The sequence below is a fragment of the Dermacentor albipictus genome, chromosome 5, assembly GCF_038994185.2.
Source record: "Dermacentor albipictus isolate Rhodes 1998 colony chromosome 5, USDA_Dalb.pri_finalv2, whole genome shotgun sequence".
NCBI lineage: Eukaryota > Metazoa > Arthropoda > Arachnida > Ixodida > Ixodidae > Dermacentor > Dermacentor albipictus.
The window spans coordinates 17,509,040-17,533,350 of record NC_091825.1 but is presented as its reverse complement, the minus strand read 5'-3'; the positions used below and the strand labels follow the sequence as shown (position 1 = coordinate 17,533,350).

Genomic DNA, 24,311 nt, shown 5'->3' with positions numbered 1-24,311 from the left:
TCCGGTGAAGACAACGACGTCATAAAAGTAAACAACACAGGTCTGGAACTTCAATCCTGCTAAAACCATGTGCAGGACGCGCTGAATTGTTGCAGACGCCGAGCACAGCCCAAATGGCATGACCATCTCCTATAGGCGGTCTGGCGTGATGAAGGCGGTCTTTTCGCGATCTCTCTCGTCGACTTCTATTTGCCAGTAGCCGCACTTGAAGTCCATCAACGAGAAGTATTTAGCATTGCAGTGTCGATCCAATGGATCATCTACCCGTGGAAGGGGGCATACGTCCTCCTTTGTGATCTTGTTCCATGGACAATAATCGACGCAGAAGCGGAGAGTTCCGTCCTTTTCTTCACCAGCAGTACAGGAGATGCCCGCCGGCTTTTCGAGGGCTGGGTGATGTCGTCGCGCAGCATTTGGCCCACTTGTTGCCTAATAGCTTCACGTTCTCGCGTCGAAACTAGGTAAGGGCTCTGGCGGAGTGGTTGAGCGCACCCTTCGGTTATTATGCGACGCTTTGCAACTGGTGTTCGTCGAATCCTCGATGAAGCTAGAAAGCAGTCTTTGTATCGTTGGAGAAGACTTCTGATCTGTGGCTGCTTACACATAGGAACACTTGGATTTACGTCTAAGCCTTGTTCGGGGGCTATGCTCATCGGTGAAGATGCGGCAGAATCCGAGATGACAAAATCATTGCTGGTTTCGAGAATTTTATCGACGTACGTGATTGTCGAGCCATTGTTGATCTGCTTGAACTCTTGCCTGAAGCTGGTTAGCGTAACGTTCGCTTTCCCTTCGTCGAGTCGAGCGATCCCTCTTGCGATGCGAATTCACGGTCGAGCAGTAGATGTTGGCCATCCTGGATAACGCCTTCTACGTCAGCGGGTGTTTCTGTGCAGACGGAAATAATAATGCTGGAGCGCGGCGGTATGCTCACTTGATCTTCTAGCACACTCAAGGTGTGGTGACTAGGAGAGCTCTCCGTTGGTATCGCTTGATCTTCCGACAGCTTTATTGACTTCGACTTCAGGTCGATGATTGCGCCGTGTCGGTTCAGCAAGTCCATTCCGAGAATGACGTCTCCTGAACACTATTCGAGGATGACGAAGATGACAGGGTAAGTAGGGTCATGAACAGCTATCCTTGCCGTGCAGATTCCAGTCGGCGTAATGAGGTGTCCTCCACCGGTTCGAATTTGAGGGCCTTGCCATGCAGTTTTAGCTCCCTTCAACTGGGCGGTGATGTGTCCACTCATTACGGAGTAATCGGTCCCTGTGTCCACTACGGCGGTAACTGCGTGGCCATCAAGAAGGACGTCGAGGTCCGTGTTTCTTTATCTTGCGTTACAGTTAGGTATTGGCGTCGGATCACGGCTGCGTCGCATTTACCTGTGGCTGGTATGTGGCGTCGTCAGGTCATATTTCGTCGTCGTAGTCTTAGCTTGCTGACTTCGTCGGGACGGCGGCGTGTCGTTATTATGTCGTCGAGATGGCCTCCTCGTCGCTTTTGTCGGCGGCGGAGGATCTTCGTCAGTTCGACGAACAGCAACCGCGCCTCCATCGGTTGCTGCTTTTTGTTTTCCGGATATGGGCTTGCAGAGCAGCCCCGGGCTGGGCCGGTGTCTGGTCGGCGCTGCGGCGACAAGTAGTGGCCTGGTGACACCGAACGGGACTGTTGTCGAGGGTTCTACTGAGTGGCGGCGATGTAGTCGGCGATATCGCGAGGTCGTTCGCCAATCTGTGGTTGCGGCGCGTTAACGGCGAACCTTCGGAGCCCCGTCTCCCGGTATGGGCATCGGCGGTAGATGTGCCAGGCTTCTCGGCAGTTGTAGCAAAGCGGATGGTTTTCGGGGGCGCGCCAAGCGTCAGTCTTCTTTAGGACGCCGCGTGGCGTGACGGGTTGGCGTGCTGGAGGCGGTGGTGGTGGTGGACGATGGAACTGTGTCGCCACTGGGCCCTGCCGTGGGCGTGGAGGGGGAACGTGACGGCGGGCTACAGCGGCGTATGCCATCGCTTGCGGCTGCGGCTGCGGCGATTCAGTGGCTACTCAGAGTTGTTGTTGGAGCTCCTCACGTACGGCGACCGCGATCGAAGCCACTTGAGGCTGTGATGGCGGGAACAGCTTCTGTAGCTCTTCCCGCACGACCGCTCGGATAATCTCGCGCAGGTCGTTGGTGGCCAGTGACTCAACTCCGCCGTAGCTTGTCGAGTTCGTGTGGCGGTTGAATTGTCAGTTCCGCATTTCCAGTGTCTTCTCAATGCTAATGGCCTCGCGAAGAAATTCGTCAACAGTCTTCGGTGTGCTTCGTACCATTCCAGCGAAAATTTCCTCGTCTACACCAAGCATCAGTAGGCGGACTTCCTTCCTCTCGGACATGCCCGCGTCGGCGAGGCGGAATAGGCGGCTCATCTCTTCTGTAAAGATCGCGGTGGTCTCATTAGGCAACTGCACTCGGGTTTCTAGTAGTGCTTGGACTCGTTCTCGGCGTACAACGCTCGTGAATGCCTGCAGGAAGCCGCTTCGGAGCAGGTCTCTTGTCCTTAAGGTGGCTTCTCTGTTCTCGAACCATGTACTGGCGGCGTCTGGCAACGCGAAAAAGAGCTGTCGATGTTTGTCGTCGCTGTTCCAGCTGTTAAAAACAGCCACCCTCTCGTATGTCTCAAGCCAGGTTTCCGGATCCTCGAATGTTGAACCGCTGAACTTCGGAGGCTATCTGGGCTGTTGCAGCAGGATAGGGGACGCTGGGGCCACCATTGGGGTTGACTGGGCGACAATCTTCCTGGTCGTCTCAGGCAGAAGTCCGTGCTCCGGGGGCAGTCCTTGCAGCCTGCGGCTACCTCACTGGTTCTTGGCGACGTTAGTGTTGTCTTGTGCGTGCAGGCTTGGGTCACAGCTTTGTGGTGGCGTCCTGTACATGAACGCAAAGCACCTCCACCAGATGTCACGTGGTGGTGAGGTGGAAGAACACAGTAGCAACACTCTGAAAGACAAAACTAACTTCTATTGGGTAAACCTGTTCCCACAGAAATAGGCTATGCTCAAACAACGGCGACAGCGGCGAACAATAGACGATCGTCGAAATCGGTCAAGATCGTCAATCGGTCAGCGGGTCAAGCGCGTCAGCTCTTATGCATGAACCACCAAACGTTTCCTTGTATCCGCTGGTGACCGCATGTCTTCCAGAAAGTTCTGCACCATTCACGTCGCGCATACATGCAATCAGATTGTTACTGGAAGGAAGAAGCGTGCGTCTATTAACAGATGGCTTTTAATGGCTGCGCCAGCAAGCGTAGAGCAGCGCTGATGCTACACTCTTCTTCGTCGTGTCCAAGGCCACCATCATCGTCCTCGTCTTCCCACATTACCGACTGTGACATCACCCCCGTCGGAAAAAGGACCTTATTGGTGCGGTTCATAGGTCTGAGAAAGGTAGGGTTTAAGGTGGCTAACGTCGATGATGTCAGAGAGAGGTGAACGCACCATGGCATCCAGCGGAGACACTTCATATGTGACAGGAGTCACCTCGCGAAGGATGTGGTAAGGGCCATAATACTGCGAGAGGAATTCCACCGAAAGACCAACACGCCGAGTTGGATACCAAGGTAGCACAAGAGCACCTGGTTCGTAGTGCACGTCGTGATGGCGCTGGTCGTAACGGCACTTCTGGCGTGTCTGCGAAGCAGAAAGACAAATGCGGGCAATCTGGCGTGCTTGGGTCGCTGTGGCTCTCTCATCCCGGGTGTACTCTGTCGGCGAGTCAAGTGGGGTCGAAAGAAGAGTCTCGAAAGGCAAAGTCGGTTCGCGGCCGAAGAGGAGATAGAAGGATGAATATCCAGCTGTGTCGTGGCTCAAGGAATTGTAGGCGAACGTGACAAATGGTAGAGGAATGTCCCAGTCGCGATTATCGGAGGAAACATACAGTGCTAATATGTCAGTTAATCTGCGGTTCAGGCTTTCTGTAAGACCGTTAGTTTGAGGATGGCAAGCGGTAATAAGTGTGTGTTTAGTAGCACATGATCGAAGTAGGTCGTCTATGACGTTGACAAGAAAGTATCTGCCGCGATCGGTGCAAAGTTGACGAGATGCACTGTGGTGCACGATAATGTCGTGAAGCAAGAAATCAGCGTCGTCTGTGGTGCAGCAGGTCGGTAGGGCTCTAGTAATGGCAAAGCGAGTTGTATAGTCCATAGCGACGGCAATCCACATATTTCCGTCATTTGATATAGGGAATGGTCCAAGAAGATCAACGGTAACGCGAAAAAACTGTCGGCCGGTATATCTAAAGGCTGCAGAAGTCCGGCGGGAGGCACAGCTGGTATTTACCGGCGTTGACACGACTCACACGCGGCAACATAGCGCCGGACGGAGTAGTTGAGACGGGGCCAAAAAAATCGTCGCCGAATTCGGTCATAGGTCCGCGTGACGCCAAGGTGTCCAGCGGTGGGAACGTCATGCAGTTGCTGCAGTACAATCTGTCTCAGATGAGATGGAATGACGGCTAGGAGCGCGGGCCCGTCGGGTTGTATGTTGTGGCAATACAGGATGCCTTGTTGCAGTACGAACATGTGAAGGGATGGGTCAGTCGGATCAGAGAGCAGGCGTTCGATAATGGGGTGTAACGACTCATCGTGTCGTTGTTCAGCGCCAATGTCTTGAAAGGCAGAAAGCGAAAGAAAACGCAGATCGGTGCGACATCCACAAAACCGTCCCGTACATCAACGGGATGACGAGACACGCAGTCGGCGTCCTGATTTAGACGACCCGACTGGTAGACCACAGTGTATGTGCATTCTTGTAGCCGTAGGGCTGAGCGACCGAGGCGTCCGGTAGGATCCTTGAGGGAGGAAAGCCAACAAAGAGGTGGTGGTCAGTTGTAACTGTAAATGGTTGACCATATATGTAGGGTCAGAACTTGCCCACCGCCCAAATGAGGGGGAGACACTCGCGCTCAGTAATCGAGTAATTGCGCTCTGCGGGAGAGAGGAGACGGCTTGCGTAGGCGACGACGCGGTCATGCCCACATTGGCGTTGAGCTAAAACTGCGCCGATGCCGTAGCCACTGGCGTCAGTGCTGATTTCTGTCGGAGTGGAGGCGTCGAAATGGGCGACAACAGGAGGTGTGTTGAGCAGCGTGATGAGCTGGGAGAAAGCAGACGCTTATTCAGAGCCCCAACAGAAAGGAACGTCTTTCTTCAGGAGGACAGTCACAGGACGGGAAACATGGGCGAAATTTTCCACAAATCTCCGGAAGTACCAGCAAAGGCCAATAAAGCTGCGAATATCTTTGGCACAATTTGGTACGGGGAATTCTGCACAGCATAAACTTTAGCGGGTAGGGGCGAATGCCTGAAGAATCGACGAGGTGTCCGAGCATGGTTATATGGTGGTGACTGAAGTGGCACTTGGACGAGTTGAGCTGCAAGCCAGCGGTGCGAAAAACAGAAAGAACAGATGAAAGTCTTTCAAGATGCGTCGCAAGAGTTGAAGAGAATACGATGATGTCAGCCAAGTAGCACAAACAGATGGACCATTTGAAAGCACGTAAGAGCATGTCCATAACCCGTTCAAAGGTCGCCGGGGCAATGCACAAGCCAAAAGGCATTACCCGGAACTGATTTAGGCCGTCTGGTGTGACGAATGCGGTCTTCTACTGTCCATTCCATCCACGGCAATTTGCCAATATCCAGAGCGAAGTCCATAGATGAAAAATAAGTGGCACCGTGGAGACAATCCAGAGCATCGTCAATGCGGGGAAGTGGATATACATCGTTCTTGGTGATCGTGTTTAGATGACGATAGTCAACGCAGAATCGCCACCTATTATCCTTCTTTTTGACGAGAACAACAGAGGACGCCCACGGGCTGGAAGAGTGCTCAGTAATGCCTTTGGTAAGCATCTTGTCAACCTCGCTCTGTATAAGTTGTCGCTCAGAACGCGAACCCGGTATGGGCGTCGGCAGACAGGTGCTGCATCGCCGGTATTTATACGATGCCTTACGACCGTAGTTTGACACAAAGGGCGATCGTTCAGGTCGAAAATCTCGGAGAAGGACTCGAGGAGGCCACGGAGCTCTGCGGCTTGTTGGGTTAAATGATCCGGTGTAATCATCTTTGTACAGTCGTCGGTCGGGGCTGATGCAGAAGGCGCAGAATGAGCGTTGGTCGAAGACGACGCAACAGAGAACGGAAATGTGGCACTCGTGCGTCGATGACAACGTCGCTAGAGACATGCTTCGAGGAAGTACTTGTGGGCACTATACGAAATTTATGATGGGCAGACATGTCTGATTGTCCGCAACAGAAACGTTGGTCTGCGGGAAGGAGACATTGTGAGAAAGCAGGACCCAAGTCGCGGGAGTAAGGATATAGTCTCCGTCAGATACAGGTTGGCCTGATAAGAGAGGGATGGGGAGGAAGAAGAAGAAGCTCGAGGCGTGCAGACGTGCTTTGCATCGGCTCCGTGATTCCAAAGTTTCAAGCGCCCAAAATCACCTGGTACCACTGGGATCAGCGGAATATTTGTCAACATCAAGGGGATTCGACGGAACCGAACTTCGGTGAGCCGCACCTTTAAGACCAAGGAGAGCCCTATTCGTTCGGCCACGCCGACGGTAGGGTTAGCCCTAACGCCGAACGCTGGCGCGCGGGAGCTCGGAGACCCGCAAGCAGCCACCGTGTCTACGGTGAGCTGTGGGGACGATCCAGCCCAGAACGCTACGATCGCGGGGAACCCAGGCACCATTGCCCACCAACCCACCGACACCGAAACCATGGAAGTTGTATCCGAGAGTCACCCGAGACCCCTGCCTGACGAGGCCTTGCCCGGGCCGTCTCCCGTCCTCTCGGAGCAGCTCCACAATCAAGAATCCCAGTGGCAAACGGTCGTTTCCCTTCATCGGAAACGCCGCCTGCAAAAACAACAATCCACTGGTGAGCAAGATCCAGTCGGGCAAACCCCGCCATCGAAAACCACACCGTTAGGGCTAGCTCTAACCCAGGCGCCAGCCGCCGCCGCGAAAGCCACGTCGCAAGCTACCTGCGAAGAGCGCGGAGCCGGAACACCTATTTCCGAAGACGCGGCTGCAAGGAGCAGGCCTCGCCGACGCGCGCCTCCACTCCCGCGCACTGACATGAAAATCATTATCCGACCGACCCCGGGCCTCATCGTTCGAAAACTACAGACCCACCAAGTGGCCAAGGCGATCGTCCAAGCCACCGGAGGTGCGCCGACCTGCAAGGGGGACGACTTCATCGTTCGCCTGCGACACGGCCCGAACATCATCATCGTGAGCACACCTCACGAGGCCACGGCGGCCACCCTCATGCAAATTATAAGCCTCACCTTTCACGGACGATCACACCCTGTGAAGGTGTATCTATCAACACCCGAGGGCCTGCTTAAAGGTGTCGTAGACGGCATCGACGCAGGCACCGGCGAAGAAGAGCTTATGGCGAATATTCGGGTCCGCACACATGGAGTCCGCATCGTGCGGGCCGTATGCTCGGAAAAACCCAGACAGCCCTAGTCCACTTCGAGGGACCACAGGTGCCTAGATTTGTGTACTACTATCGAGGGGAGATGCCCTGCCGAGACTACCAGCCGACAAGGCAGTTCTGCTCCATCTGTAGAATCACCGGACACCGACCAGACGTCTGCCCCAACCCAACGGTTCGTGCGTGCAACGTTTGAAACTACATTAACCCAGACGCCGGACACACTTGTGTTCCGAAGTGCGCCCTGTGCGGAGGGGCCCATCTCACCGCCGCAACAGAGTGCAACAACAAGCTCAAACGCATTCCACCCAGATGGAAGCCTGCCTCCACCACCACACCCAAAACCCAACGACAGCCCCACCCGGTCACTCACTCGAGCAAGGCGGCTGACCTTCGCCCGCGATGGTTCAGCTCCGAGCGGGAAGGCTCCGACTTCGACTACTCGGAGTCTCCGAGCATCTACGGATCTCGGTCCGGTTCCAACCCGAGGTCCAGGTCCCGCTCCTGCTCTCGCCCACGGTCTCACTTTCGGTCGCCCAGACGGCGATCTCGGTCGACGCCCAAGCAAGGACAGCAGGCAGCACCAGCCATCGCGGTACTCAAAGACAAGGGGCCCCAGCAACACCACCGAAAGACCAAGGAAGCCTCAGTCAAGAGGACTACCAGCAAAGAACACGAGGTAAGCTGGGCAGCAGTAGCCTCCCCCTCGTATAAAAAACCACAGACGCCACCATCGGTGAAATTGGAACAGGAACTCGCCACCATGCGCGCACAGATACAGACACTCACACAAGAAAACAGACAACTCAAACAACAAGTGACACAGCTCACACAAATACCACAAGAGGCGGCTCCACACAAGGACATCATTGACCTACAAACCCATGTCGATGCCATCCGCACCCAGATGCAAGCCTTTATGGACGCTACACGCGCCCAGTTGGAACAAATAACAGACTGCAATACAACGGACAGATGCAGCAATAAAACATATGGAAGCCACTGTAGACAGCAAGCTTAAAAACCAGCTTCACTCCGTAAAACTACGAAAGACACTACGACAGAACCTTTACAAGGTCACACCTGTAGCAGCACCAAACCAAATCGTAGCATCACCGACCACAACGTCCAACAATGCCTAGACCATACAGGCAAGTCAATGAAACCTTAGAAATTTGGCAATGGAACTGCCGTGGGTACCGCAGGAAGAAAGGGCTGCTGGCACAATTGATCGCTCATTCCTCAAAACCTCCAGGAGTCATAGCCCTAAAAGAGCCCGGTACCCGACCAACACTACATGGCTACGAAGAATATCACACAAGTCAAGACGACAAGTGGAAGGTAGCCACACTAGTAGACAGAAACATCACAACCATACAACACAAACCCATAGACGACGTGGACGTACTACATGTACTTCTCGAAATAATATACAAAGGCAACCAGAAACAGAGCGCCTTCGCACTCAACATTTATTGCCCCCCTAGCCAAAGGCTGGCAAACATAGGGAAACTCTTTGGGGATACCCTCCGCCTCGCTAAAGAGAGTCCCCTGGTAATCATGGGTGACTTCAACGCTCAGAACACCCTGTGGGGGTACCAGAGGCACGATTGGAAGGGTCTCCAGCTACAAACACTAATTGAACAGTGTCACCTCACACTCATCACAAACCCGAACATACCGACGAGGGAAGGGAACAGCGTAACACGCGACACCACTCCCGACCTCGCCTTCATCACTCAAACCACTCGAGCCGAATGGCTCAACACACTCGAAAACCTAGGCAGCGATCACTTCATATTAAACATAACACTACAGACTGGACGCCTACGCAGGCAGATCGGCACAGCTAAACTCACTGACTGGCGAAAAATCAGGGAAGCCCAAGAACAGGACGCCGACACAATCACGAATCTGGAAGATTGGTGCGACAACCTCCGTCGACATAAACAACGCCACACAAAGGAAATCGCCAGAACGGAAGAGACCCCAGAGGTGGATCCCCACTTACTACACCTGTGGGATGCGAAACGGGGCCTTACCCGCTGCTGGAAAAAACAGAAATATAACAGGAAATTGAAGACGCGCATAGCACAAATAACAGCGGAAGCAGAGGAATATGCCATGCAACTCGCTTCCGCGAACTGGTATAGATTCTGTGACTCCTTCGGTGGCACGCTGGACACGGCCAAGACGTGGCACATCCTCAAAGCCATCCTGGACCCCACCAAAACCAAAGGAGAAGGACACAGGGCTCTGGAACGGTTACTACACACCTACCCAGGCAGCCAACAAGACCTCATCGATGCCATCAAGACCAAGTGCTATGGAGATCCCACTCCCACACAACCATGTAGAACACCCTACACAGGACAACCCAACCCGCTAATGGACGAACCTATCACCGAAAATGAAATGAGAGCGGTTTTCGCAGCCACCACCCGTAACACAGCGGTGGGTACGGACCAGATCACAAATTCGATGATCAGAAACCTGAGCGACAAGTCTATCTCCGCGCTCACAGCCTATCTCAATAAACACTCGGAACAAGGTACGGTACCGGCGATGTGGAAACACGCACGAATAATTATGATCCCCAAACCGGGCAAGAAATTGGCAATTGAAAACCTCAGACCCATATCGCTCACCTGCTGCCTCGGCAAGGTGTACGAAAAAATTATAAACACGAGACTACAGAGACACTTGGAAGATAACAAACACCTGCCGGACACCATGTTCGGTTTCCGCGCAGGCCTGTCCACACAAGATGTGCTACTCCAAATCAAGGACGAAGTCCTCAGCAACGTTTCCCGCTGCGGCGAACACGTCCTCCTAGCAATCGACATCAAAGGGGCTTTCGACAACGTCAGCCACCAAGGAATCCTAGAAGGGCTGGCCAACGCCAACTGCGGCGTGCGAACGTACAAGTATGTTCAGAGCTTCCTGAGCCACCGCACGGCGGAGCTGAAGATGGGAGAGATCCAGACCCCAGTGTACCACCCTCCCAACAAGGGAACACCACAAGGTGCTGTCATCTCTCCCACGCTGTTCAACGTCGCCATGATTGGCCTCGCAAGCAAACTGCAGGACGTAGCGGGTCTGCGGCACGCAATCTACGCAGATGATATAACACTCTGGACCACAACAGGGTCCCTCGCTGAAAAAGAAGAACGTCTGCAAACTGCAGCAAATCTAATCCAAGAATATGTCAGCCAGCGGGGACTACAAAGCTCGCCCGAAAAATCTGAGCTCCTACGAGTCTGGCGAGGCCGGGGTAACCACGCAGTCCCCACAGACCCAACAAGAAGACTCGAGGTACGCCTCAACGGGGGCCTCATAGCAGAGAAGCCATTGCTGAGGGTGCTGGGCATGTGGTTGCAGTCCAACCAGCGCGCTACACACACCCTTACACTCCTAAAAACCAGTGTCAAGGCGATATCACGCATGATCTCCCGCGTAACATCCAAGAACAGAGGAATGAAGGAAAGGGACACCCTCCGACTGGTCAGTAGTCTGGTGGTGAGCAGAATCACATACAGCCTGCCTTACTACCACCTCACACAGTCCGAGACGAAGCAGGCCGACACACTTTTGAGGATGGCATTCAAGACCGCTGTCCGCCTGCCGATGAGTACATCGACTGAAAAACTATTGGCGCTAGGGTTGCACAACACCCTCAGCGAACTGACAGAAGCCCATTACGTCTCGCAACAACAGAGGCTAGCGCGGACTCACACGGGCCGGCAGGTCCTACAAACCTTGGGGTTCCCAGCAATAACAACACGAACCCAAGAAACCTGCTTAATACCTCGTCACGTCCAGGACAGGTTTCACGTTGCCCCGATACCACGCAACATGGACCCTAACCTACACTCCGGCAGGAGGAGAGCAAGGGCCTAGTACATGGAGAAAGCGTTCAGGTTCAATACCACGGCCCGTTTTACGGACGCCGCCATGTATGGGACGAACAACAAGGGCGCAGTAGCAGTGGCATGCGACCACCGAGGCAACGTTACCTCCGCTGCATCGACCCGCCCCTGCACGATCACGGAAGCCGAAGAGATGGCCATCGCGTTAGCCATCCGCGAGGGCCTACACCCAAACCAACCACTGAAGATCCTCACGGATTCCCAGCAGGCCTGCCGCAACTTCCTACAGGGAAGAATTGGAAGACCTGCTGCACAAATCCTAGCACGAATACTTAAGGAGGACCCTGAGGACTTCACCACCCAAACCATCATCTGGATACCGGGCCAAACTGGCATCACGGGCAACCAGCAGGCCGACAGAGCAGCTCGAGGATTCGTGCATAACCGAGCACTCATCACGCCGGCTGCAGAAGACCCGGAACCTGTCGACCTCGAGTATTCAGCCATCGTTAACTACCACAGAGGGCGTCGCTTGCGATATCCACCACCCCATCGAAATCTAGACAGAAGATGCCGCTGCCTGGCGTAGGCTCCAGACAGGCACTTACACGAACCTACACATATTACATCGGATACACCCCACAGCCTACGCAGACGAATGCCCATGGTGTGGGGCCACGCCAACCCTATACCACATTACGTGGGAGTGCACACTACAAAACATAGAACACCTAGACACGAACACCACGAGGGAGCAATGGGAGGCACTGCTGTCCAGCTCGGCCCTCGACGACCAGCTCAAGCTGATAAAGAGAGCGGATAAGATGGCAAGAGCCAGCGGAGCCCTGGACTAAGGGCCCCACCATTAGCGGTTTTCTGATTATTCTTTTTATAAAGTTTATCTATCTATCTATCTATCTATCTATCTATCTATCTATCTATCTATCTATCTATCTATCTATCTATCTATCTATCTATCTATCTATCTATCTATCTATCTATCTATCTATCTATCTATCTATCTATCTATCTATCTATCTATCTATCTATCTATCTATCTATCTATCTATCTATCTAAGAGAGGGATGCAGGTTGCGGCAAGAGATGGCAGGCATATAAAATTCTCGGAACAAAGCTGAGTTGGAGCTTGAGCAGGAAGGTCAACGGGGACAGGTAGTGGTAGGTAAGTTGTACAACGCCGGCGGAACAGTCAATCAGAGCAGTATGGGTGGCCAAAAAGTCGAGTTTGAGGATAACATTATGAGGGCAGCGTTCGAGCACACTAAACAAAACGGACGTGTGGCGACCGGTGACACTGACAAGAGCAGTACCCATTCCAAGCACAGCCAGGGTTCCACTGTCGGCGATCTGGAGCAGTCGAGTAGAAGCACGAGTCAGCACTTTCTTCAAGCGCGTTCGAAGCTCCGCACTCATAATGTAACTTTGGGTTCCAGTGTCGATGAGTGCTGTACCGGGCAAACCATCCACGTCCACGTACTGGAGGTTCCGATTAGTAGGCAGGGTCAGCAAAGGAATTTCAGGCTGGGGTTCTAGAGCAGCGTCACCTTCAGGAGCTGCCCCAGTTAGTTTCCCGTCGGAGAGCGGCGAAAGTAAGCTGGGGTTGGAGAGCGCCGCAGCTGGGGCGAACGGAAGCGGCGACTATGTGGTGATGCCAAGCGGCTGGTCGCGGTGGCTCGAGCGTTGTCAGGAGCGTCTTCAATTTCGGTGGAGAGTGATGGCGGGCGAGGATTAGCGGCGGTAGGCGGGAAAGCTTGGTCTAGTGTGGGATAGCCAGGAACTTCGACAGTGGCGAGAGATGTGGCCCACACGTCCACAGCAAAAGCAGTTGGGTCTATCGTTATGTGTGTGCCATTCGGCCGGGTTGCGATAGCTCGGATATGGACCGTATTCACGCCGGTGAACAGGGGCAGAGGCAGCAGACGAAGCGGTTGGCGGAGCAGATGGATGGAAGACCCACATTGGCAAGTTCTTGGCGAATTACCGACTGAATGAGAGACACAAGCGGCCGGGAATCGTCAAGGCACTGTGCCACTGGCGTGGCAGGAGACGCTGCTTCGATTTCTTGCCAAAGGATACGTACGACGTTCTCGCAGGAGGTGGGCTCACGCGGCGGGCAAACGTCCTCGCACGTCGATGAAGCTGCGGTATTAGGTAGACGCGTAAACTGTTGAACTATGCGGTGACTCTTCGCGTCTTCAAAGCGGCGACATTCGCTAATGATCTCATTGACCGTTGTTACGTTCTTGTAAACAAGCAGGTTAAAGGCGTCGTCCGCGATGCCTTTTAAAACGTGGCTGACTTTGTCTCCCTATGCCATATTGTTATCTATCTTGTGGCAAAGGGCGAGGGCGTCCTGGATATACGCCACGTAAGATTCAGTGGACGTCTGTACACGGGTCCCAAGGTCCTTCTTCGCAGCTCGTTGGCGGCCGACGGGCTCGCCGAACAAATCTCTAAGCTTCTATTTGCACTGGTCCCAACTCGTAATCTTTTCTTAGTGTGTTTAGAACCAGACCCGTGCCGTTTTCTTGAGGTAGACAATTATATTGGCCAGCATGAGCGTATTATCCCACCTGTTTAAGCGTATTATACCATCGAACGCTGACCTGTTCGTAATTCTGCAACCAGTCATCGACGCCAACGTTGTCGATTCCGGAAAACATGCCAGGGTCGCGATGCTGGGCCAGGATGACTGTCGATGGCGACGACGGGGCCGTGGTTGAACTCTCTCCTTCGGATGACATGGCGGCCAGGCTACGTCCGCTGCGGAGCTCGGTCTTGCGCAAGTGATTACCCCGCACGTCCACCAATGATGTTACGGGAAGGAAGAAGTATGCGTCTATTTACAGATGGCTTTTAATAGCTGAGCCAACAAGCGTAGAGCAGCGATAATGCTACACTCTTCTTCGCCGCGTCCAATGCCACCATCATCGTCCTCCTTTTCCCACATTACCGACTGTGACAAGATTACGCAAGGTTCGGTGACAAGAGACAGTTGATAGAAGCATCGATAACATTCCAGAAATTCCCGATACATGTAGGCGCATCCTACGCTTGGCGCTAACATTTCTTAGACTGGAAAAGCACTCACCCGTGAGAAAGATAAACGAGTTTAAAAAAATTAAATTATGGGGCTTAACGTGCCAAAACCACTTTCTTAATATGAGGGACGCCATAGTGAAAGACTCCGAAAATTTCGACCACCTAGGGTTCTTTAACGTGCGTCTAGGCCAAAGTACACGAGCGTTTTCGCATGTCGCCCCCATCAAAATGCGGCCGCCACGGCCGGAGAGTATCCCGCGATCTCATGCTCAGCAATCCAACACCATAGCCACGGAGCCACCACGGCAGGTATAAACGAGTTCGCGCGTCAATATAAATAATGCCTACGTTGCCACACCTGCATCAATTTTGAATTACGTGGAGATAATGCTCTGGGCTGCTAGGCACTTTGCGAATTTGAATAGATGATCTATTTCTTCATCAAATTTCTTCGTTCTTCCTATTCGTTATAGCGCATGAAGTGTGCCGGAAGTGTTGCTGACGGAATTCTCAAATGTTTTCTTTCAAGTCTGTTGCATGAGGGCGTGGTCAAGAGAAATTTTGTGCCGTGGTTACACGGACAGGCGTGAATGCTTAAGAGAAAAAGTGCTCAAAAAGTAACATGGCGTCAAAAGGAAGTGAGCAGCACAGTAGCGAAACTTACAACAGGATTGTTTTAGTGACATCCTGAAAATGAACTTGTTGGAGGTAGCTTTCACACCTACGTTGCACTGAGGAGCATTCAGAGGGTGATGGCTGCCTAATCGAAGCCTGGCGCCAGAAATCGCTAATGTTATTAGCTCATATCCACTCTATCCTTTAATAGAGGTATCTACGAATCTCTCATTGTGTAGATGTGTTTTCGTCTACCTATATTGCCAATGTAACAAATTATACTTACCGTGAATCCTCGATTGCCTCTGGTGCAATAAACGTCAAGCTTCCTCTATTGTGCAATATTTATCTTGCTGCAGTTTATTAGGTATAAACCTAAACACGCAGGTTCTCTCTTGAATCCTCAAGAAGCTAAACAAAAGTACGCACTAGGATCTGACCAATACTCCGCTGCCTGTCTTTCTTCTCATAAATAATTACACCTACAGTACACAAACATTACGCTGCAGGCTAACCTATTGTAGCAGCGAAACTGTCACCTCCAAGGCAGGCGAATAAGAAGGTGGGCTCACGTTCCGTTAGCGCGAGAATAGAACATGTCAGCGTGCTCCGCCTGCGCGGCAGCGGAGCCGGCCGCTCCGGAGATCACGCTGCACCGTGGCTGGCCGGCCTGGGCAAACCGTGGCGACGGCGGCTGCCTCTTCTCGCCGCCTCCCACACAATGTACCGTAGCGCTTTGCCATAAAATCACGCCTTTCTAACTCTGACAAAAATATCAAGGATCCTCTGTACTTCCCCATATCCCCACCAGCCATAAAAAGAGTGTGGACTGCCTCCAGCCTTTACAACTGCCCATCAGTGTTTTTTCCTGCACCCAAACAACGACTGCAATGACCTTCATGGCGCTGCGGTACTTGAATCAACAGTTTTTCATTTAAAACAGGTTATTGAACATCGGGAAGCTATCACCGGAGACGAAAGATCTGATCAAGAAACGTCAATGTGTGAAAGCCTCTAGCCCTACAGCTAGAATGCAGCTGCCAGAACATTCCCAGTTAATAAACAAGTGTAAGATAGCTGACATAAGGAAGTAAAATATGGAGGGAATTGAGCACGCTCTCAAGAACGGAGGGCGCCTAAAAGCAGTGAATAAGAAACTAGTAATAGGCAAGAATCAGATGTATGCGTAAAGAGACAAAACCGGCAATATCATTACTAATATGAATAAGACAGTTCAAGTGGCTGAGGAGTTCTACAGAGATTTACACCGTACCAGTGGCACCCACGGTGGTAATAGAAGAGGGGATAGTCTAGAGGAATTCAATATCTCACAAGGAACGCCGGATGATGCATGGAAAGCCTTGGAATCTAAGTCAAGGGGTAAGGCAGCTGGGGAGAATCAGATTACAGCAGATTTGTTGAAGGATGGCGAGCAGATTCTTCTAGGAAAACTGGCCACCGTGTCTATGCAATGCCTCGTGAACTCAAGCGTACTGGAATCATGGAAAAACGCCCACATAATCTTAATCTATAAACAGGGGACGCCAAAGACTTAAAGAAATATAGACCGATCAGCTTACTGCACGTTGTCTACAAAGTATTTACTAAGGTAATCGCAAATAGAATCAGGAACACCTTAGGCTTCTGTCAACCAAATGACCAGGGAGGATTTCGTAAAGGATCCTCAACAATAGGCCATATTCAAACTATCAATCAGATGATAGAGAAATGTGGGGAATATAATCAACCATTATATATAGCTTTCATTGAATATGAGAAAGCGTTTGATTCAGTCGAAACCTCAGCATTCACGCAGGTATTACAGAATCAGGGTGTAGACGAGCCGTATGTAAATATACTGAAAGATGTCTATAGCGGCTCCACAGCCACTGTAGTCCTCCATAAAGAAAGCAACGAAATCCCAATAAAGAAGGCCGTCAGGCACGGAGATATGGTATCTCCAATGCTATTTGCAGCGATTTTACAGGAGGTATTCAGAGACCTGGATTGGGAAGAACTGGGGATAAGAGTTAATGGAGAATACCTTAGTAACTTTCGATTCGCTGATGATATTGCCCCGCTTAGTAACTCAGGGGACCAATTACAATGCATGCTCACTGACTTGGACAGGCAAACCAGAAGGGTGGGTCTTAAAATTATTCATCAGAAAACTAAATTAATGTTTGCCAGTCTCGGAAGAGAACAGTAGTTTATGATAGGCAGTGGAGCACTGGAAGTGGTAAGGGAATACATCTACTGAGGCCAAGTAGTGAACGGGGATCCGGATCAGGAGAGTGAAATAATCAGAAGAATGAAAATGGGATGGGGTGCGTTTTGCAGGCATTCTCAGATCATGAACAGCAGGTTGTCTTCATCCATCAAGAGAAAAGTGCATAATAGCTGTGTCTTATCAGTACTCACCTACGGGGCAGAAACTTGGAGGCTTACGAAAAGGGTTCTACTTAAATTGAGGACGACGCAACGAGCTATGGAAAGAAGAATGATAGGTGTAACGTTAAGGGAAAAGAAAAGAGCAGATTGGGTGAGGGAACAAACGCGCGGTAATGACATCTTGGTAGAAATCAAGAAAAATAAATGGCCATCGACAGGGCATGTAATGAGGAGGGAAGATAGCCGGTGCTCATTAAGCGTTACAGATTGGATTCCAAGAGAATGAAAGCGTAGCAGGGGGCGGCCGAAAGTTACGTGGACGGATGAGATTAAGAAGTTTGCAGGGACATGATGGCAACAATTAGGGCATGATGGGGGTAGTTGGAGATGTATGGTTGAGGCCCTTGCCCTGCAAGGGCCGTAGCCAGGCTGATGATGAATTGATGATAAACATCGGTGAACACGTGTTTTACAATACACAGTAGGTCATCGCGATTACTCCCCCACCCCTCTTGCAAAAGGCCCTGGGAGCCTTTAAAATATTACACATTCGAGAGGTCCTTCAACATCGCTTTCGTATAGGCTTTGACATTGTACGTGTTGGAAGCGGCAGCGACTGATTTGCGTTGTTCCGTATCCCATCCAATTGTGTCCAGCTATTCTCTAAAGGAAGCACGTTATGCATAACAGTAGCCCTGAGTGGAGACGGAAAAAAAATACATGCGTTGTGCAAAGTCGCTATTGCCACCGCTTGAGTGAGGGAGAGGGATGGGGCGCCTGATCACTCTTCCTACTCTTATACTATATACATTTTTATACCATACTAGTTCTTCTTTCTTATCGAATAAAACTCAGTCGGCAGTTTGCACTTCACCAATAGTGCGTTGCAAGTTTCGTATTAACTTCGCTTCTAACCGCGGCTGTGAGAACGACGAAGCTACACCAACTTTTTGAGCTCCTTCTCTAGATGCTATGTTAGAGCCTATATTGTTCTCAGACGCCGCGAGAGCCGAAGGCAGTACAATTATTTTTCAAATTTTTGTGAATGCGTCTTCCACGCGCTTGAATCAATATTATTTGCGTTTCCTCACTCCACACTATAGCAACCAAGGAGCCTCCACGCACATGCACACATTTTGTGTAACGTAACATTGATAAGGCAATGCTTTGTCAAAATTGTTCACATCGACTTGAAGCCCCAAGAATCAACTTTAGGCAAGCACCTGTATAGTGTCACCAATTTTCATAATCGCTTAACCACTATACTTGAAGGTTTCGCAGACACTTGCGCCCCCGTTTGGTCTCGATATTTTCGTAGCACACTCAACGCTAGTAACGGAACTCATTTGCTGCAGCACAGGTGGCATGATGTTGCGGCTCTCGAACAGGTACCAGAAACAGCATAGCAAACCATTTCTGAAAGTTTTGAAAGAGACTGCACACATTCAAGAGATTTCGATCTCGAAAATTCTTAAATGGCTGGTGACCTTTAAGGGCCCGTGAGCTATCACAAGCGTGTACACGGTTGCGTACTGGCTCATAATAGTCTATATTGACAAAGATAACCGAAATCATTTTTCTGGAATGTTGCAGTTAAATAAGGTTGCCAGCGTTTGACGAACGGCTACCCATCCACCACAGTTTCTCGTTGGCTATTCTCCGGTTATTTCATCGTCGCCGCTCACTCGCACGAACCCCATGCAGCGAAGTGAAAGTTGCTTCAGTGCACCATAAATACTCCTGCGCTCTGCATCCTCCGTGCGACACCGGCTGAATGGAAAAGGTTCAGTGGTGCACAAAAGGCGAGCTCGCGTCGGTACACACAGTCGACTCTCGGGGTGTCCACGCTGTCGTCCCTCACCAAAAGACCAATTGAGAGCTTTTTGCCTCGGTGGCGCCACCTGAAGCAGCCTGTTCGCATCACGACACACGAAGGAGGAACTCGAAGACCTGAAGCTCAGCACAGGGCTATGTTTTTTCAGTTTGTGGGGTCTCGACGGCGCATAGCATTGACATATTAGCCAGAGATGATAGCTGAAGCATTATATGTTATTATCTATTTATTTGTACTATACATTGTGCTACACCTTAGTAGCCAAAGCTGGAGTGGTTAGAAATGACGCCATCACCAAGGTATGGTACAGTTGTGCAATTCAGTATAGTGGAAGATTAAGAAAGAATTCACTGGCACTCAGGTGCACACTCGAAATCTATTCAAGCCAATATGAAAGTACTTTTGCCTAAAGATAAGCAACAGCAATGAAAGCAAAAGTCAACACTTAAGTTCGATTAAATGGGAGTTCTCGAGTAGGCAAATGGCAAAAGCGTAAAAAAGGCAACTTGTGAAATGCGAGATCAGAGCGCATGCGCCATGGATGTAACGCAAGAAAATGATACAAGTGAATCACTCGTGGTGGTCGAGAGCGTCTAAAATGTTTTGACTTGAAATAAAATTGTCAGTTATTGTCGAACCATATGCACCCCGTGACAATTCCGCGAGGGTTAACAAGCTCGCATGTAAGCAAGCACAAAGTCAGAGCAAATGTTACAGACATGGTGAAGCATTTGCACAAAAGCAGAGTACGCAACATACAGCACATAGCAATAGATAACGTGGCAAGGTAATGAATAAGCAAACGAATAAAAGCAAAAAGAAATGCAATAAAGGCCGCCGAGCGTCCGCCACTAATCTGGCGAAAGACATCAACATTTGCCTGTCACATGTAGTAAAATAAACAGAAAATGATTTGACATTGGATAACATTTAAATCTTGTGGTATTGCATTGCAACCCGCGAAACCTCTAGCGCAAAACGAATGGCGACCTGCTCGCATCTGCGCCATTAAGATAGCCTTGTGGTCCATATGTATGGTGCGTCTTGATCTGTCGAAGTGCATGTGTAAATGACAGAGACTAGTTTTGTCAGGTAGTTTGTAATGTTCTATACCATTTGTAATTGGTGAAACTTACGGGTGATTTGAGTGTTCGAATGCCAGCTTGCTTTCTCGGCTCACTAACAGGTGTGTTTAGATTGTACCAGCAGTAAATAATTTCATTCATTGAAGAATATTGCGCATTTAAAATGTGCCAAGAATGATTGTGGTGGTTCTGGGGCTTTTCATATAACAGTCATCAGCTGCTATGTCCCGAAGCTTCTCCCTCTCCCATATTTTAGGTGAAGTGAACTGTATCATGTTGAATTGTCGATCCATTAAAAATCCAGGCAGGTAAGCCGGGCGGGATTGACTAGGAGAATTTTAAACAGTGCACCTTTTCTGCCTCGTTGCAATGGAAGCACGCGCTTTTAAGAAAACCGCTGTGCACTTACCTTCATATAGTTTACGGCTTTTTGTTTGAAATCCGTCAAAGAATTCACAGATTTCATGTAATGAAGGCCATAGTGTACAATCTTTTTATCATATTCGGTTTGTAGGGATTCATCACTCAACTTTGTGTCAACGATCTTCCTGCAAACAACAAAGACTAATTTTAGAATTCTGAACAAGACATTTGCCGGAAATATCTGGAATCATTTAACAGCGCATTATAGCTGATGATATTACCACGACAAATACATACTCTGGTATTATCATATTTATCTATTTACAGAGACTGCTGTCTCTAAGCACTGAGCTTCCAGGAGTGGATACAGAAGTTCTTAAACAAAATACACCGTAGCGCAAAACATGATTGGTTACTTCCTACAGGAGTTCATCACAAGGTTTTCTACGTGACGATCCATCTAAAGTATACAAAATTTTATCTGTGAAGGACCAACAAAAGGATATAAACAATTCAATGCTGACGCTAAACGAAACAAAGCTCTACAGATTCGAAGGACCGGTTTGGCGGGGTAGAGGGCACGAAAAATTAACTGGTTTCTTGTATAAGCATACTTCGATAACAAATTTGCACGAGGCTCAAACGCAGGCGCCTGCGTGCGTCACCTGTGTGCAAGCGGGTGCGAAGACGTGCGAACGTGTGCGCCTTTGCAGCACCGTACAAAACGATTTCCAGCGTTTCATGAAGCCTACATAATAAGACAAACATTAGGATCATCCTCATCAGCATGGGCGGTGCGGAAAAATTTAACGGTAGCAGAAGTCACCGATCAAATGGTCGCCTCAAAGCGATTATTGCCCCTTCGCGTACTTCCAATATGGTTCGTTGTGTATCAATTGTTTATATTTTCCCTGAAGGTTTCCTTTTAATACAAGCCAATCTTTGTTGCAATATCATCGCTTAGTACAAGATGTACAAGATACCCTTCGGTATCTGAGGTTTCTCGAACGTTACTGCTGGTTTTATCCCTTGTTTGTTGTCACAGGAGCTCGTGCCTATCCGTCTAAACTGTACTAAGTTTATATGTGAAGGACAAAATGAGCATTTATAGAATTCAATATTGCCCTAAATGAAACAATGTTCTACAGATTTGAACGACGTATTTGGTAGGGTTGATGGCACGAACAGTAAAATTGTCCTTTTATGAGCACACATCGCTTGCAATATAAATGTGGCCCCAACGATTACGCTAGAACCTTCAACGAATCATGTATAAAAGCCGACGCGTTCGACCCGCACGTCAGATTTCGAATATCGGTGACTGGGCTGGCCGCTCTCTTTATTGTTTCTGCGCGCACAGCCAAAGGTCAATTTCGAGGTTCACAGTTTTGTTGTGGTGTTTTCCAATGTCACTAGGACATCTGTTGGAGGTGCGTCTGTGTTCATGTACAGGACGCCCCCATAAAACCATGGTCGAAGTGCGAACTACGAATACAACATCGTATCAGGCTTCAAGGAATGCCACAGGAGTACGGATCTCTTCTCCAGAAGAATATAGAAATTAAAGCCAAGTGAGCAAACACAATAGCAGACCCAGCATCACCCATCATATCGCAATAGCCCGCCGAGCCAGCGGCCTTCCGCACATCATCATTTGAGGACCCGGAAAGCTGGCTGCAAATATACTAAAGGGTCGTTGCATTCAACCACTGGGAGTTTGATAAGAAGGTGCGACATGTACCTTGGAAGACGCGGCCAAGACGTGGTACGATCATCGTAAGTGCACCTTAACAGCGTGGGACCTGTTCTGCAGCACCTTCTTAACACTTTCACGAGCTCCGAAAGCAAGGAAAGCGCCGAAGTTCTTTGGAAACCTGAGCTCGACAACTCAACGAGAACACCACAGTCTTCATGGGAGAGATGACGTGCCTTTGCTGCCATGCCAACGCCGACACATCTGAAGGAGAATCGGCCCGTATCCCGATACGAGGTGTGAAAGAACAGCTCTTTGCCAGATTAATGCGCTATCCACCCCAGTCCGTTGCCGAGTTTGTTCGCAGCCCACTGCAATCAACAAGACACTTCAAATTCGCAGCATGCAACATAGCCGCGATGCACTTACCATAAGACACGCTGAAGCTCAAGTTATATACACCGACGACGTGCGCTAGAAAAGCAGAGTGTTGGTATGACAAAAGTTGCAGAAGTGCTGCCCAATGTTACAGCGCCAGAGAGCCTTGATGGCTGAGAGTGTCAACGAAGAATTTTAGTGGTCCCAGGAAGTACCAGAAGATCCCGCATCACTGCAAGTCCAGCCAGAAGCCACGTCCTATACCACCGTCGAGTTCTCGTTTTCCCTCTGCGGTCGCGACAAGAGACAGTAACACCGTGATTCCATCGCCAGCCTATGAGCTCGCACGCGCGACCTAGCAAGGAAGGCAGGCCTTTGGCGTGCCCCCGACCACCGCCCGATAAGCCACCTCTGCGGAGTAGTAGGCCCACTGCAGGAGCCCATACCGCGAAGTGGAACTACGAGGGTTCGCCGCATACACAGCTTAGCGGACAGCCTCCTGAGATTGCGGACTACGCCCCCGTCACTCTGTGGAGAAACCGACGACTATTGTTCGACGTAACGAGGCCGCTACCTGTCGCCGTAGCGCCGACCGTACAGTGGCATAACCTGCGGCCGGTCCCTTGCCCTTCATGCAGAAAACTAAAAAGTGCAATCCATGCAGGTGCGTATGCTGTTCATTGAAATGTCGAAGATCCTGAGCTGCAGACGCCAGACCCACCTCGACGATTTAGCAACGACACGCCGCGAGATTGGCGCAGTTCTCAAGGAAAAACACACCCCTAGAGATTACGTAAAGACGCGAAGTAACAAGAGGGTGAAAATGTGACACAGCAGTTATCCGACGCCGCTACCAAAACTTCAAGCAAGAATCACCCACTGGAACGTGCAGCCAGACTCTCGACGGTCGCGCAGTCAACGGTTTAGAGGACACAGGAGCCGATTGCTGGGCCAGCAATTGATCCTTCACCGCCAAGTTGAAGGACGTTAACAAAGAATGAGCGGGCTCTCAAATCCGGACAGTCGAAGAACACCTGATAACACCTACAGGAATCTTTGCGGCAAAGGTAACAGTTACCAGACTTACCTTCATACGTTTCTTACCTTGCAGCAATTCTCACGGGATGTAATACCCAGCATGGACTTCCTAAGCAAGCACGGCGCAGTAATTTGACTTAAAATTAAATTCAATAACGCTGTTCACAGACAAAGGTATGACACCTGATAGGAGTGGCTTTACGTGCGTTGAACGTGCTCGAAGGTCAAGTCAATATCTCACCTAGTTTGGGCATGATGATTTCCATCACAATCGAAGACAACGAAGACTTGGAGGGCATCGTTGAGAGTGATTAACAGTTGCTCGACTATTGAGCCGGTATCGCAAGGGTAATCATGCAATTGCGTCCAGGAATAGCGTAGGTAATAGTGACGAACTTCGGCAATGAATTTGAACACTTTAAAAAGGGCACGAAGATTGCAAAGAAGAAGCTACAAGAGTCAGCAATACGTTGGTGTTCTCAGATTCTGCG

The 24,311-nt window shown here is 50.3% G+C and overlaps 1 protein-coding gene across 1 annotated transcript in view; it reads right to left on the bottom strand.

The window, feature by feature from the left end:
• LOC135906586 (uncharacterized) overlaps nucleotides 1–24,311 on the bottom strand; it is a 695,467-nt gene that overhangs the window by 445,665 nt on the left and 225,491 nt on the right. The window contains exon 5 of the mRNA XM_065438042.1: nucleotides 20,758–20,896. Within this exon, the coding sequence (XP_065294114.1) occupies nucleotides 20,758–20,896 (139 nt within the window). The remainder of the gene's footprint in view (nucleotides 1–20,757; nucleotides 20,897–24,311) is intronic.